Raw genomic sequence first — 17,237 nt, 5'->3', positions numbered from 1 at the left:
ACCAGTTCCACCATACTGTGACTGAGTAAGGGTCCTATTCCACGTGCCGAGCAGGGCCTGATCAACGATGTAAACAAGCACTGATCTGCTAGATCGGCGCTTGTTTACTGGGCCTATTCCACTGCCCGACAATTGTTAGTGAGGGCTGCAGGGACATCGTTAGCGATGTCCTTGCAGCCCTTGTTTCATACATTACCTGTTCAGGTGCAGGTCTTCTCCTCCTCCTGGTCCCGCGCGGCAGCATCAGCTTCGGAGTGGCCTGACTGAACTGACAGACCGCTCATCCAATCACTGGCCACTGCAGTCCTGGCCAGTGATTGGCTGAGCGCTCTGTCAGCTCAGTCAGGCCACTCCGAAGCTGCTGCTACGCGTGGGATCGGGAGAAGGAGAAGACCTGTGCCCGCCCCGCCCGCTATTCCACCTAGCGATCCGCGGGAGGCGACCGGTGATTTTAGGTTTGAACCTAAATGATCGAACAGCCAATGACACGATCATCGGCTGATCGTTCTCTCTGATCTATTCCACGGAGCGATAATCGACCGAATCGGGCCGTTTCGGACTATTATCGCTCCGTGGAATAGGCCCCTAACACTGTCATACCAGACCTGACCAATACCACCAATACCCCCTTTGAAAAGACACCAAATTTACTGCCAAGTCTGAATGGGAGGTGGGAGACTTAAAAAAAAAAAAAAAGTCTTCCCCCCTGCTCCCTGGTGCTTCCCTAGGGACCGGACCATGGGTGCCTAGTGGTAAATACATCCCTGGCTACAGACCTGTAATACAAGCACTTGACACGACACACTACGGTTGCTACCTACTCCCAGCCTCCCCAAACGTTTGCCATTTTAGGTATATCTTAGGTCTCCGGAAAGATGTCTCCCACAAGTACAGTTTGTCCTCTAGCGTTTATTGTTCTGCGGATCGTGTTACATTCCGGAGGCGTGGGCGGGAGCGCGTGTCCTGCCTGTCACGTGACGGGGCTAGGTGTAGTCACATGACTGCTAGTCCTAAGAGCAGTAGACGGAATTGCGGAGGTTCACGTCGGTGTTCGTGTATCCTGAAGTGACGACATGGCGTATCCCGGGCTCCTCATCCCTATAATCGTCATGACCGTGTTCTGGGGCATTGTGGGGGGTGTGCTGCCCTGGTTCGTCCCCAAAGGACCAAATCGAGGGTGAGTGTGAGAAGTTTGGAGTTCCTCTCTGCAGACTTGTGAGCGCAGCCCCGACTGCCGAGTACTGGGCGGCCGATCGGTGACATCTGTGCTCCTCCTAGCGCCCTGTCACTGCACCAGCACCACAGTCATCCAAGGGACAGTGCAATAGGTTTATTGTGTGCTGCAATTGTATCTAGCAGGGGGTTGGTGGGCATGTGACATGGGTGGTCGCCGACATTAGCCATGGTCATTAGCCATAGTGTAGTGTTCAGGAAGAGTGAATCTCCATCATTACCCAGGCATTAGGGAAGTGACTGTGGTGGCCATTGTAGATGCTGGGACACGTATTACAGGGTATCTGTGGCCATTGTAGATGCTGGGACACGTATTACAGGATATCTGTAGCCATTGTAGATGCTGGGACACGTATTACAGGGTATCTGTAGCCATTGTAGATGCTGGGACACGTATTACAGGGTATCTGTAGCCATTGTAGATGCTGGGACACGTATTACAGGATATCTGTGGCCATTGTAGATGCTGGGACACGTATTACAGGGTATCTGTAGCCATTGTAGATGCTGGGACATGTATTACAGGATATCTGTAGCCATTGTAGATGCTGGGACATGTATTACAGGATATCTGTAGCCGTTGTAGATGCTGGGACATGTATTACAGGATATCTGTAGCCATTGTAGATGCTGGGACACGTATTACAGGGTATCTGTAGCCATTGTAGATGCTGGGACATGTATTACAGGATATCTCTAGCCATTGTAGATACTGGGACATGTATTACAGGATATCTGTAGCCATTGTAGATGCTGGGACAAGTATTACAGGATATCTGTGGCCATTGTAGATGCTGGGACAAGTATTACAGGATATCTGTGGCCATTGTAGATGCTGGGACACGTATTACAGGATATCTGTAGCCATTGTAGATGCTGGGACACGTATTACAGGATATCTGTAGCCATTGTAGATGCTGGGACAAGTATTACAGGATATCTGTGGCCATTGTAGATGCTGGGACATGTATTACAGGATATCTCTAGCCATTGTAGATGCTGGGACACGTATTACAGGGTATCTGTAGCCATTGTAGATGCTGGGACATGTATTACAGGGTATCTGTAGCCATTGTAGATGCTGGGACACGTATTACAGGATATCTCTAGCCATTGTAGATGCTGGGACACGTATTACAGGGTATCTGTAGCCATTGTAGATGCTGGGACACGTATTACAGGGTATCTGTAGCCATTGTAGATGCTGGGACACGTATTACAGGATATCTGTGGCCATTGTAGATGCTGGGACACGTATTACAGGGTATCTGTAGCCATTGTAGATGCTGGGACATGTATTACAGGGTATCTGTAGCCATTGTAGATGCTGGGACACGTATTACAGGGTATCTGTAGCCATTGTAGATGCTGGGACACGTATTACAGGATATCTGTGGCCATTGTAGATGCTGGGACATGTATTACAGGATATCTGTGGCCATTGTAGATGCTGGGACATGTATTACAGGATATCTGTAGCCATTGTAGATACTGGGACATGTATTACAGGATATCAGTATCCACAACTTCCCTATCTATGCTGCTCTTTGTTATATACGTGTCTCGGTATGAGTCAGGGATTCCTAGAATGAGGATCAGTGATGAGCCCTGGTATATATGATGGTACCCCATGTGACCAGAAGCTTCCCCATAGTTCCACACTGCTAGATCGTTTGCCAGTCTTAAAGGGTTAAATGATCACCTCATTGCATCAATGTAAACTAGACGCCAGGCAGTATTTTTAAGGGTGACCCATCATTCTCTATAACCATATATTTAGCACCAAACTAGGAGGAAATGCCCTTTAATACAGTCACATGAAGAAAACTTGTTAGTCAGTATGAATGGTCTTTGGTGATGGACAACAAAGAACAGACATACTATGGTTAGATTGCTTGAATCTTCCACTGTATGTTTCTTATGAGAGCCATTCCTTTATTAGGATCTGTTAGATGTTTTCAAAGAGTATAGAAATGGAGACACCATCCGATAAGCTGTCCGCTCTGCTTCCCTATGCAGCATATCCTGTGACAGTGTAACAGGAGCAGAGCCCTAGATCAGCAGGTACATCTTTCCTTCATGTATCGCTCTGCCTTCTCTAGCTCTTGGCTTGTTGACATGGCTGCTCTACAATGCCTCAATGGCTGGCCCGTTTGTTGTGTAAACCTTCATTTGTTTATACCTGTTTAAGCCGCTCAAACTTAGTGTTTGTGTGTGTGAAACGAGATATGTCTAGATGTCTCCAGCAGGAAAATGCCTGGCCAGGTCACAGGGAACACCACTGTATACAAAGAAGAAATCTCCATTACATATTTATATAGATAGTAACATTTTATTGCTAGGAACCCCAGTTGCATCTAAAACATGTTTTGTGCAATCAAATGCAGTGAATATATCATGTTATTATAAATTATATTATATAATAATGTCATGTTGATATAAATTACCATTATACCTATAAAGATTGTATAGGCTGTGTAGTATTACATGGCTGGGCAGTACCTCACAGCCTTAAAAATGAGTGGTCCTCATCTATAATGTCTTTAAAGGGGTTATCTAACCCAGTACAATTATAAAAAATGGCTAACAATAATGTAAGTAAAAGGGGTAGTGCGGCGCTAAACATTTATTCACAAAATAACACACATTACAAAGTTATATAACTTTGTAATGTGTGTTAGGTAAGTGGATGGTCCCCCCAGCCACCCCCCCCCCCCCGGAAGTGTGGTCCATTATACTCACTGCATTACTGTCGCCCCCAACGCACCCCCGCGGCCATCTTGGGACAATGACGACATCTTTGGGAGGCCGGCCGAACCGCTCCAGCCGTCCCTCAGGCCGGCCCCCCTCTGCCACGTCATCAACTGCTCAGCAACGATTGCGGTGAGTATAATGCACCACACTTCCGGGGTGGGGGGAACACGGGGAAGAGGGCCACTGACTTACATAACATACATAACAAAGTTGTATAACTTGTATTATTTTGTGAAAAAATGTTTAGCGCCGCACTACCCCTTTAAGGAAATAAGTAATATTGGCTGCAGCAATCACCTGTCATGCCGATATCATTGCTGTATCTGGAATAACAGACCACAGTGAGGGGCATTTGAAGTATAGGTATGGCAGCATGGTATTGTTATGGTCAGGGTTATTCTCTTATTTTATATCATTGTAGTTTGTTCTTAGAAAATTTTGATGGGTTGTAAAATGCCATAAATGTGTGACAGAATCATGCCCCACCTCATATCGTAGAATGACGGGTCCTACTGCCCCCTCCTGCTTGTTTGAGGTGGTCAGGGAACCAGAAATGGCCTTATTTCAGTAGAGGATAAGGTGTCCCGGAAACAGCATAGCACTGCAAGCTGTTCTGTTTCCGTAACTTAGATGTTGCGTGCACAACTTCCATTACCATCAGCGAGAGTTTCCCAACCACAGGTACTTGCACCTATCAGTCATTTATGGTATATCCTGTGGATCTACCATATCTATGCAGATATGGATACCAAGGGGTAGTTCAACAAAGGAAAAAAAAGTCAACTGGTGCCAGAAAGTGTCAGACATTTGTAATTTACTTCTATTAAAAAAATCTTAGGTTTACCAGTACTTATCAGCTGCTATATGTTCTGCAGGAAATTGTGTATTCTCTCCAGTCTGGAGAGCAGGAGAGGTTTTCTATGGGGATTTGTTACTGCTCTGGACAGTTCCTGTTATGGACACAGGTAGCAGCAGAGAGCACTGTGTCAGACTGGAAAGAGACAAGAGCCGTGCTGTCACTTGAAGAAAGTGGCTATGTTTTTGGAGGGCTGGATAACTCCTTTAAAGGGCTAGCTGACTGACGTTATAGAAAAACGTGATGATGTCTCTGCAGATTTTTTGCATATTAAGTAGAGGGGTGACACAGCAGGGTGGCTATCATCAGTGTCAGACAATCCTCAGTTTTTAAAAGTTGTAAGACTTTTTACACCACACAGGTGCAAGTTTAAAATGATGCAATATAGATAGTAGTACTAACTGCGCAATTATCTGCCTATCATTTTATTTATTGCTATAATTTTTTCTTTTATTATATATAAAAATCTAGTTATGTAGAAACTTCCCATGATTAGTCAGGAATTCAATAGAAGGCAAGTATACCCCAATAACGGATGTTTCAGTCGCTCTGACCTTTATCAAAGAGGTATCTCATTGCACAGAAAAGACGGTAAGTGCTGTACTTGTAGTGTCAAGAATGACTGAGTGGTAGTGCTTCGGCCGCAAGCTACCAGCTGACTTTCAGAGTCATTCTTGACACTACAAGTACGGCACTTACCTTCTTTTCTGTGCATTGATATACCTCATTGATAAAGGTCAGAGTGACCGAAGTGTTCATTATTGAGGTTTACTTCCCTTCTATTACTAACTAATCATGTGACGTTTCTACAAAACTAGATTGTGCCTACTTTTTATATGGAACTGATCAAAAAACGTATACTGATAAAATGACTAGAGATGAGCGAACCTGGAGCCCATCCGAACCCGAACTTTCGGCATTTGATTAGCGGTGACTGCTGAAGTTGGATAAAGCCCTAAGGCTATGTGGAAAACATGGATATAGTCATTAGCTGTATCCATGTTTTCCAGACAACCTTAGAGCTTTATCCAAGTTCAGCAGCCCCAGCTAATCAAATGCCGAACGTTCAGGTTCGAATCGACTCGAACATGAACCCGGTTCGCTCATCTCTAAAAATGATATAATAAGCAGACTCGTGCAGTTGATACTCTTTAGACACTCCTCAGTGACACTAACACGTGGAACAACACATTATATAAGTAATACAGATATGCACAGCTAAACCAAAGTTAACTTGTTAATGTATGTTCAAATTACTATATATGAGTGCCACCGGTTTTATAGGGATTTCTTTGGTTTGAGCTGAATTACACTTTTTATCAGAGAGGTATCTGACAGTGGCTTACCTTCGTCTCCCTGTTCTGAATACATTCACACTGTGTATGGGGGTCTTGGGAGTAACTGCCGGCTCAGTCCATTGTTAGGGCAATGGTATGGCCAGCTTCAAACGGTAGGATACCATATTGTGCCGAGCCATTCCCTATGTATAGAAGGAGTGTGGAGGTATGACAGTGTCATGTACTGACCACAGGGGTTATTGCTAGGTGGTAATCGGAAGCTGTCTAGGAGGAAATGTTCCTTAGACAATCTAAAATGTTCCATATTGAAAAATAGTGGGAACTAAAGCTTTGCTTTTCCAGTGTGTCTGAATTTTCCATTGTATTTATTAAACCCCCCGTACTAATTCTATAGATGATAATCTTATGTTTAAAAGACCTGTATATGAAGTCTCAGTTCACTGTATTATTTTTAATTCTTGCCTCTTTTCCAGGGTCATCAATACAATGCTGGTGACGTGTGCGGTCTGCTGCTACTTGTTGTAAGTATAAACAGCTGTATTTTGTGACAGTGTGCAATGACTTTGCCGTGCCCTTCTTCCAGATTATTAGATATGCTGATGACAGGTCTTGTTGGCCAACAAACCTAACCATAAACACAACCCTGTCTGTCTACTATATACAGTCCTAGTAAAAGGCTCTTCCGGGAAGATTTTAACTTTAAAGTGAAACTAACAGCAGGCTACATGACTCCGCTGTTATGTTCCCATTTTCTTACCTTCATCCTCAGTGCCGTTGTTATTAAATCTTCACTTTAGTTGATATGTAAATTAGGTGACCTCCTTGTAAATATAGAGATGGCTCTTTGCATTGACATCAGTCTGGCACTTATCACTGCTGAGCGATGGGTGAATACTCATAAGGAGTGGGTGAATTGGTGCACGGAGGACTGTGGTCCTGCCCCAAGGCACCAAAACGGCTAATTTACATATTAATTAAGCTGATGATTTAACAACAGTGGCGCTGAAGATGTCCCTTTCTCAGTGTCCCTTCCCCCTTAAGAACATAACAGTGGTGCTAATAATTTCCCTTTAAATATTGTATATTTAATTATTGTCATTAAAGAAGCAAATCCATAAATAAAGCCTGTATTGGGTTGTAGCAATCTGTATAACTCTCAGTCGATTTCACACTTGTATATCTGTCATCAACACATCTAAATAATATAAAATATATATATGCAGCTGTGTGGGGTATAATGGGTAGAATAGCTGTCACCCATCAGCTATAGTGTTGGGCAGCCTCCCTCCGGATACTGTTATACATCAGTATTATTATTTTCTTCTGCCTGGGTCTGTTGGTTGCAATGTTTTTGTGCACATTTGTAAAAAGTCCTTGGCAATGCATCCGTATCTTGGAAGTGTGCAAAAAGAGCTAAATTGCCTGAGGGGGAAAAAAAGCAGGCAATGACTCTGAAATGAAAGTGTGGATGCTTACTCTATTCTGTAAGCAGTCTGCAATTTGTACAGACCTATTAAATCCTTGTCAGTATTTCTTGTGTCATGGATCATGGCCCGAGCACAGATCAGTAACAAATGCTGATGTGTACAAAGAGCCATAGAAATCAATAGGTGCAATACTGTCCACACTTATGGATCTATATTTGTGAACAGTGTGATACTGATGTGTGAAAGGGGCCAGAGGCTGTGTTCCCACATTTATGTTTTTGACATATTTTTGCATCGATTTTTGCCATAAAAAGCATCAAAACAAAGTGTGTGAACAGAGCCTTTAAAGGGAATGTCGTCAGAATATTACCTTGATAAAATGAATACTGTAATCTTGCAATTTTTATTTTGCCCATTAGGCTTAAAGGAGAAGTCCGGCAAAATTTTTTATTAAAGTATTGCATTACCCTCCCAAAAGTTATACAAATCTCAAATATACAGTTATTACGGGAAATGCACATAAAGTGTTTTCCCCCTGCACTTACTACTGCATCAAGGCTTCACTTCCTGGATAAAATGGTGATGTCACGACCCAACTCCCAGAGCTATGCGGGCTTTGGCTGCTGGAGAGGATGATAGTAGGGGGACACTGAGGGACACTAAGCATCCCTCTGCCATCATCCTCTCTAGCAGCCACAGCCCGCACAGCTCTGGGAGTCTGGTCGTGACATCACCATTTTATCCAGGAAGTGAAGCCTTGATGCAGTAGTAAGTGCAGGGAAAAAAGCACTTTATTAGCAATTCCCGTAATAAGTGTATGTTGGTTATTTGTATAAATTTTGGGGGCAATACAATACTTTTAATAAAAAATTTCGCTGGACTTCTCCTTTAAACTTTTATGAAGTTTTTCATGGTACAAATGATGTGAAAAATGCCTGTGATATATGACTTCTTATGTCAGTCGGTGATATCAAAAGTACAAACAGCAACCTGTTAACTTCCCAGAGAGCGATCTGGGGCCCCTCATCCAACCAACTCTTTGCTGACAAGGGGCAAGAACCCCAAAGCAGGCTTATAGAGATGGGTGACAATTCCTTTTGCAGGAGATTCTGGCGTGGCTGATAGCTAGTTATGTTTTAAGCCTCTTTAACTTGATAAACCCATCTGAGACACACATGGTATACCATAAGTGTCCCACCCACATCTATCTGCTGGTAGACAGCTCCCTCCGGTTTGTTCTTGGCTGTCTTAACTGGTTGGAAAGTTATGCAATTTATGTTACTCCAATTGACTTTAAAGGGAGTTGTGCAAATGGCGTAGCCCACGTGCTACTCTGTTTATGTAAGTCCAGAAGGCGGGGCGCCCTTAATCAAAAGATAGATGCAGGTTCCAGTAATGGATATGCCATGAGTGTCCCAGATGGGTATACCGCGCTATGGCTGCAGCAGGCTGTGTGTATGTGTTCAGGGAAGAAAAAAGAGCGCTGCACCTCACACCTATGGCTGATACTAGTGCCCCTAGGCTAAATAAAAAACATCAGAATTTTGTGTATGAATTGATCAAGCCATACTGCCCCATGTACCATCGTGCAGGTATCTGATACACATGGGTCCCTACACTAAGTCCACACCGTGCCAGTCAGTGGCCACCAACCCCGCAGGCGTGCACAGTCAGGGAACGGGGGCCATGGGACGGCCCTGCGACCCCCATGCCACAGGACCAGACCCAAAAACACCACACCAGAACCCGGCCAGCACCGCCGGCGGAGAAGGTCGCCCCCAAAAAGCACAAGTCTGGATGAGGTATTGCGCTCACCATAGCTGCTGCAAACAGAATGGGAAAAGACCTGCTAATTGCGGTCATGTGGGTCTCACCAGGAGGAGTGCAAAACACGGAGAAAAGAGAGAAACTAAATGCGGTTCAGGGAAGAAAAAAGAGCGCTGCACCTCACACCTATGGCTGATCCATGTGATCCAAATTAGCAGGAAGCACCTGTGTACATAAGGGGGGGATCTCCTGGTATTCTCCCATTCTGCCTGCAGAGGAATGGAGAGAGGTAGGAGCTTTTTCACACTTGTGTTGCTTGGCGTCCACTTTTTCCGCCGGTGGCGCCTGCGGGGTCTGGGGGGGCCCTTTAGGGTCTGGTCCTGTGACGATGGGGTTGCAGGGCCATTCCGTGGCCCCCCTTCACTGTTTGCGCACGCTTTGCGGGGATTGTGGTCGGTGACCGGCACAGTGATGTTTTTTGGTTAGGGACTCATGTGTATCAGAAGACCTGCACATGGTACATGAGGCAATATGGTTTGGCCAAGTTATATACTAACTTCTGATGTTGGTTTTAAATGTAGCTGAATAAGCTTTCGTGTCAGCCATGGGTGCGATGTGCAGCCATTTCTGTCTTTTTGGCTTGTGTGTATGTGTGCTATGGCCGCAGCAAGCAGTGTGTGTGTGTGTGTGTGTGTGTGTGTGTGTGCGCGCGGTGTGTGCTATGGCTGCGGCAAGCTGTGTGTGTGCACTATGGCTGCAGCAAGCTGTGTGTGTGTGTGTGTGCGCGCTATGGCCTTAGCAAGCAGTGTGTGTGTGTGTGTGTGTGTGTGCGCGGTGTGTGCTATGGCTGCAGCAAGCTGTGTGTGTGCACTATGGCTGCAGCAGGCTGTGTGTGTGTGTGTGTGCACGCTATGGCCTTAGCAAGCAGAGTGTGTGTGTGTGTTCGCGTGTGGTGTGCGCTATGGCTGCAGAAAGCTGTGTGTTTGCTATGGCTGTAGCAGGCTGTATGGGTGTATGCTATGGCTGCAGCAGGCTGTGTGTGTGTGTGCGTGCTATTGCGTACCCCCACAGTGACCCTCTATATCACTATGTGTGACACCTCTCTATAACACTATGTGTGACCCCTCTCTATATCACTATGTGTGACCCCCTGTATATCGCTATGGCTGACCTCTATATCACAGGGATCTGGTATTGTTAGCAGTATTTCTTTGTGTATGGTGAATATTTAGTTAGAAACATAGAAAACTGTCAGCAGGAAAAGACCACCTGCTCCATCTTGTCTAGTTGTGAGTAGTTCAGGACATGGAGGCTGGAGACTGGCTGCATCCACTGCACACACAGGAGAAGGTGCTTTATATGTTTCCTTATTCCCTCAGAAGTCACCTCAGCATCATGTAGGACATTAGGGAGAAGCTGCTGAGCCAGTGTGATAAATAACTCCCCTGGTATATGACCAGCCATTTATGAAGGAGCAGGAGTCGGGAGTCGGTACTGATAAAATTCAGGTGACGGAGTCGGAGCTGCGGCTTACCAACTCCACAGCCCTGGAAAGCAGGGTTGTGGTCGCACTTCTGGGTTACAATGTGAATGAGTGGTTGGAACGTTAATAAATGATTGGAGTTGAGCAACACAGTAGTTCCTAGTTGAGCGACTGAGATTTGCCATGTAGCACTAGCCTTATGGGTTGGACATTCGTACAGAGTGTCTACGTCCAGTAGGAGGCACTGATGACACTTCTACTTCTGAAGGAATGCAGTAAAATGCTGTTAGAATCCATATAAAGGTCTACTAGACCAGCTACACAGGTATACCCAGCCCATGTACCATACACTGCCACTACCAAACAGCTCTTATGCTATTTATTTCCCAAAATGAAACAACAACCCCGTTTTAGTATCCTCCTTCCTGTGATTGTGGCCACAAGGATGGTGCTGTTGTGACTCCCATAGACATGCAATCTATAAAGGCTGTCTCCAAGCAATGGTTAATAGTAATAATGAAACATGGAATATACTTCAAAGAGAGTCTTTGTATGTGTGAAGGTAAAGCGGTGGGGCTCCTGATGCCGTGGAATGCCTCTGCGTCCCTGATAGAAAGCAGGCCAGCAGGTTGTCATGAGATCCATTTAGTCCAGACTCTTGGCCTGCTCCCAGTTTCCACCACACACGCTCCAGCTGAAGGCTCATGTTAACTCCTGCTGGTTTCTACCACAAAGGGCAGATCTTTATTGGTAACATCTTGTTGTGTGACCTGATGGTTTTACTACTAGTGTACACTGTACACATTATTCTCTAAAGACAGCCATTTATGTCAGAATGTGTTCCATCTTATTTATTACACTTAAAAATCATTCATGTAATAAATAGGAAAGATATTGTAATGCACAGAGAGGCTGCCACTATATGACATATGTAACTACTGATCCCAGCATGCTTGGTATTTTGGCTAGGTGCCTGTATAAATACTATGTAGGGATAAAGTCTCGTCAGATTATACAAAGGATTATATATACTGCATCAATAGCATATGTCAGTATGTAGGTCTGGTGTTACACTGTAGATTCCCAGGTAAAGGAGTATTACCATAGTTACACAAGTGTGTTTTCATGGAGGATCTGAATTGTATTTTTTTTCCATCAAGCTAAGGCAGAATTTTCTACAGGTTGATTTTAAAGGGAAATCCACTCAGAAAAAGATGTATGTATAAAAATCACATAGGTGAGCTATGACCAGCTGTACTGCATGTGCAGCATATTAAAGGGGTAGTCCGGCGGGGGGGGGGGGGGGGGGGGGCATTTTTTTTCCTGACACCAGGGAGTAGGTTGCTGAGGGAAACGACGTCCACTCACCTCCCCGATTCCAGTGGCGGGTTCCGCATCGCGGCGCTCCGGTTTCCGCCTGCTTCCTGGTGTCTGACGCGGGCCCGAGACGATACGTCACGTCTCAGGTCCGCTCAGCCAGTCAGTGACAGAGGCGGGATCCGTTTCAGGTCCGCTTAGTCACTGACTGGCTGAGCGGACCTGAGACGTATCGTCTCGGGTCCACGTCAAACACCAGGAAGCGCCCGGGGACTGGAGCGCCGCGATGCGGCACCTGCTGCTGGAACCGGGGAGGTGAGTGGACGTCGTTTCCCTCAGCCATCCTGACCATCCTATTACAACCTCATATGGCTGTGGTCCTCTCCATTGAAGTCTTTGTGGAGACAAACAGGCCGGCGACTCCCTTAGTTGTCAGAGTAGAAAGCCAAACATCAATATGTCCACATGGCCACATCTTCCCCCTAGTTCTCCCCATCTGGTTGTGATTTATATAACAGAAGAACCAGTTGGTGGAGATAGTGGATGGTGGAGGCACATATACGGCAGATGCATACTCCTTGTATCCTCCCTATTATCTCATCCAGACATTCTAGTCACTAGAAACCTTTAATACCTTATTCTGCGCAAATTGCTATTGAGTTGAATGGTCTTCTGCTCTAAAGGTTTGTGCTTGAGTTCTACTAAAGAAAATCTCTACTAGAAAGCTTTTCAGCAGTAAAATAGAGGACAAGTCTGGTTTGAATATTCTGTAGTCCTGACAGACTGCAGAAGGTCTGCAGTGATTTTGTGGCCACAGTATAGGTCAGATAGATTCTTCAGGAATCCATTGGAAGAGCTGCACACAATGCATTTCCCTGAGCTGTAGACCTTTATTGCATATTCACTGCATAATACTGTGAGTGCTGCACTGGTAATACAAATCAGACATTTATGGTGACATGAGCATAAACACAGGTTTGCCATTGGAACTTGGTAATGTATCTGATTGGTACAGGAGAAAGCATTACTGATCTGTCTGTAGTGAAACAGCCTACCATCCTGTATAGTGGTTGTTGTATTGTGGCACCTCAACAGTCCCTTTATTATACTATAGTGTGTTACAGGGTTCTCTGTGCGATGGGATCAGTCCTCACTGGTGAACTGAAGCGAAGGATCCATCTCGAGAAGCTGCTGAAGTTTCTGGGGCAGCGTTACATAACCACGTTCTTTTCTAAGAGCTCTGCAATCTCTGCCTTGCGTGCTTTGTTTTTTTCCGTAAACCCTGCAATGCAACAAACTCTAAAGTGGAGTGTATAACCCTCCTGAGGATGCTACTCTGACAGCATTCACAGTTTACTTTACAGATGCACAATGTGATTACTGTCTCTTCATTACAATGGCTTCAGAGCCTCAATGTACTGTCATGTATATGATGGGACCATAGGGAAGAACAGTTGCAATATACCACACTTAAAGAAAAAACTATTCCCCAAATATGCAGCTATGCATTATGCATTTTACAGTGGGAATTGAAAAATCTGTGTGGGCATTGGAAGCATGTATACAGCGTAAAATAGCAGCCTGTGTGTAGCGCTCTGCAGACAGCCCTACAGGCCGTCATAAATGGCAGCCGTGTGCCGCTGAAGGATTTATATACACTTGGTGGGAATGTGAATTTCCCATAGCCTTGACAGCTTTTAGCAACAACACGTTGCTGGCAAAGCTATCCTGAGAATCCCTTTCTGCAAGAAGTGACAGATTATTTTCTGCACATTCTAGTAAAATTTTTAATTTATTTTTTTCATGCAAATCACAAGGTTTTTCCCCAGCAGACCTCTGATCAATATACCTCTGGGCTTCATAGGTTGCTTGCGATAACTTTTTTTTTTAAATTCATACTCCACAAGTTTATAAAGTTTTCATGTCAACAAATGTTTTAAAGAATTTTTGGTGTTTTTTTTTTTTTTTTTTTTTTTTTCCGGCCACTAAGCCTAATAAGCTTACTTTTTCTGTTTTATAGACAACATTTTTAGTCCCCTCAGTATCATCACAGGCAGAATTACAGTATATACTGTAGTTGATGGTCACCACTCCCCTTCAGCCTTCTGTGCCCACACACTGACCTCTGCACAGCTTACACAGCATGCTTGGAAAACACACAAGTCAGATCAACTGGTGCTAGAGATTTGTAATTCACTTCTATTAAAAAAATCTCAAGTCTTCCAGTACTTATCATCTGCATGTCCTGCAGAAAGTGGTATTCTTTCCTGGAGAGCAGGAGAGTGTTTCTATGGGAGTTCGCTACTGCTCTGGACAGTTCCTGACATGGACAGAGGTGGCAGCAGAGATCACAGTGTCAGACTTAAAAGAAAGGAGGAGGAAAAAAAGGGCGAGAGGCAGCGCCTCGTGTGATACCGTTGAGGACAGTGTCGTGGGCGAAGACTAGTGATTGAAGGCTCACCTTTTCGCACCTTGGGCTTGATGCATATCACCCCTTGTGTGGGGTACTCGATGGTTTCGGATGGTGATGCTGTATTCCGTGCTGGAGCTGCGAGCTAGTCCTAGGATGGGCTCACCGGGATGCTCCCAAAAGGAAAATGGGGCCCGTGGGAAGAATGCAAGTAGACGAGAAAAATTGCCAAAAGGTCCTTCTGGGGACCAGCGCTGCTCCGGAGAATTCACAGCCACGATGCAGATAGAAGAAAAGTAGAGTTTATTGTAAAAGCACAGGTATTACGCGTTTCAGAAGCAGCAGCTTCCTTCATCAGAAAATGTGCACATTTGTGCAGACTTAAAAGAATACATCACTTCCTGCGGGATGTACAGCCGTTGATAAGTACTGGAAAACTGGAGATTTTTTAATAGAAGTAAATTACAAATCTCTTGCACTTTCTGGCACCAGTTGATTTTTTTTTTTTTTTTTAGAACTGTTCAATATCTAGGTGATACATTTCATCTAAGAAAAACTTAGTAAATTCTTTACAGTGCTATAAATCTGCCTGATTCCTGGTCATGATCTGTTGTATCTAATATGTTGTCATTTTATTAATATTCTCACATACAGTTGGCTCATTGCAATACTGTCTCAGTTAAATCCTTTATTTGGACCTCAGCTAAGTTCTGAAGTGATCTACTACCTGAAACACCATTGGCCTTAAACCATTTTGCCTTATCAAGGTAAGAGTGATTTAGAGAATGAGATTGTCCAATAATATGTACATAGGATAGCTATATAATAATGCAGTTTGCGGTTTACAGATTTATTGAAGAAAACAGCAGCAACACAGAAAGGGAGGGGTTAGGGGTTATAGGGAACAGCTGATTGCAGAGAAGGGAGACACCTAGTGGCTAAGACTTTAGAGCTGTTTTTCAGGGGCTAAGAGTCATTTATTCTGTCTGCATTTGCATGTCTGCACGGACCCATTCATTGCTAGGGCACCATACACACATCCATAGTCGTTGTGTGGTCTATAGTTGCAGCTCGGATCACCAATTCTCAATGAATAGTCTGTGCAAATGGAGATGGTTACTGATACACCTCTGTAGTTCTTTTCTTTCTGCAGCCACTAAGAGGACTACAGATGGGTGAATCAGCCCTTACAAATACTGTATATTAAAGATTGCATTGTTTGAAATTACAGTGTACAATTTCTTGTGTGTTTTAATGCATTAAAATGATAACCTAAAGTGATAATTTTGTTTTCTTTATTATGGTATGGTAGTTAAAATTGCATAATTTTACTGTCCGGAACAGGATAAATGTAGGTGTATATATAGATGTAGATTCTGTCCAGATCAGTAGTAAATCCCCATAGAAAACCTCTCCTGCTCTGCATAGTTTCTGTCTTTGACAAGGGTGGCAGCAGAGAGCACTGTGTCACAATCTTGTTTTCTTTTTTTTTTGGTCTGAGACAGAAACTGTGCAGAGCAGGAGAGGGTTTTTTTTATGGGGATTTGTTACTGATCTGGACAGTTCCTGTCATGGACAGAGGTGGCAGCAGAGCACAGTGTCAGACTGAAAAGACAACACCATTTCCTGCTGGACATACAGCAGCTGATAAGTACTGGTAGACTGGAGATTTTAAATAGTAAATACAGGTTTATATAGCTTTCTAAAACCAGCTGACTTGAAAGAATAAGGTTTTCGCCGGAGTACCCCTTTAACAGACACTTTGACTGGACAGCCTGAGGATGGCCTTACAGTCAGTCCGGTGTTCATGTGCAGACGGGGTAGGGCCATTTGTGAGCACTACAAGCTACTTTAATTGTATTATAGAAAGGGTTAAAAAGCAGGGCTTGGAGTATTGTATTCATGTTGCATTAGTATAACTAATCTATTCTGCTCTCTTGTTTTTTAGGGAAATAACCCGACCGAAGACTTGCCTTACTCTTTTCCATTCCCTACAATGCCTTAATATTTGTATCACTTGAATGTTCACAATTGATGCTTTCCTAATGCTCGGACACTATAATTTCTCTTTACTCTAAATACTAACATTTCACTCCTTGGGAGTAACATTTTATGAAGTTTTATTTGAGATCCTAAATCTAGTAATTCTGCTATTCTGGGATTTGGAGGGTTTAAGACCAGTACTGGGAACCTTGGAAAATTTTGAAAAAACTGGTTTAATGAAGTGATGTGTAATATCCTATAGACATGTGACTTTGTCCCCTAATGGCCCTAGTGGTATATATACACACCACCACAACCAATGGATGAGAAGGACACCAGATGGTGGGATGGTACACTATGGAGGAAACATTCATTCATATCATTGAGCCATGGGTAAAGATAACCCCTTTAAGCTACCCTCTGTCACCAGATAATTTTAAATCCCCAAAAAATGTTGTACTCGGTGGGTAAGGGATTGTCCAAATTTTATACATTTTATGAATTATTAGATACCAGTGCAGGAAAAGTATTCACCGTCTCTCTCTCTCTCTCTCTCTCTCTTCAGTATTGAATGATGTCCAAATATTTGTGCCTTATTTATGAATTTTCTTCATATTTTCAACAAAGTACATTCTGTTCCTGGTTTTCATCATTGCCACAACTCTTGGAATTTGTGTTTTTAGGAGAATAAAAAATAGTTATATAAAAA

The 17,237-nt window shown here is 43.9% G+C and overlaps 1 protein-coding gene across 1 annotated transcript; it reads left to right on the top strand.

The window, feature by feature from the left end:
• Positions 1 to 978: 978 nt before the first annotated feature.
• On the top strand, positions 979 to 16,927 carry ATP6V0E1 (ATPase H+ transporting V0 subunit e1). The gene is made up of 4 exons (XM_069955050.1): positions 979 to 1,177; positions 6,615 to 6,662; positions 15,200 to 15,312; positions 16,494 to 16,927. Exons 1-3 carry the CDS (start codon positions 1,074 to 1,076, stop codon positions 15,291 to 15,293), a joined length of 246 nt encoding a protein of 81 aa, XP_069811151.1. The 5' UTR covers positions 979 to 1,073; the 3' UTR covers positions 15,294 to 15,312; positions 16,494 to 16,927.
• Positions 16,928 to 17,237: the final 310 nt, after the last annotated feature.

Source organism: Dendropsophus ebraccatus, chromosome 1 (genome assembly GCF_027789765.1).
Source record: "Dendropsophus ebraccatus isolate aDenEbr1 chromosome 1, aDenEbr1.pat, whole genome shotgun sequence".
In the NCBI taxonomy this organism is placed as follows: Eukaryota; Metazoa; Chordata; class Amphibia; order Anura; family Hylidae; genus Dendropsophus; species Dendropsophus ebraccatus.
Note: the sequence above shows the minus strand (reverse complement) of the source record. Positions and strands in the feature narration are given on the sequence as shown.

Excerpts from the sequence above, each read along its gene's own strand:
- ATP6V0E1 (XM_069955050.1), top strand. The coding sequence starts at position 1,074 with ATGGCGTATCCCGGGCTCCTCATCCCTATAATCGTCATGACCGTGTTC. Across the intron at positions 1,178-6,614 it reads CCCAAAGGACCAAATCGAGG|GGTCATCAATACAATGCTGG; the intron begins GTGAGTGTGAGA and ends CCTCTTTTCCAG. Across the intron at positions 6,663-15,199 it reads GCGGTCTGCTGCTACTTGTT|TTGGCTCATTGCAATACTGT; the intron begins GTAAGTATAAAC and ends TCTCACATACAG.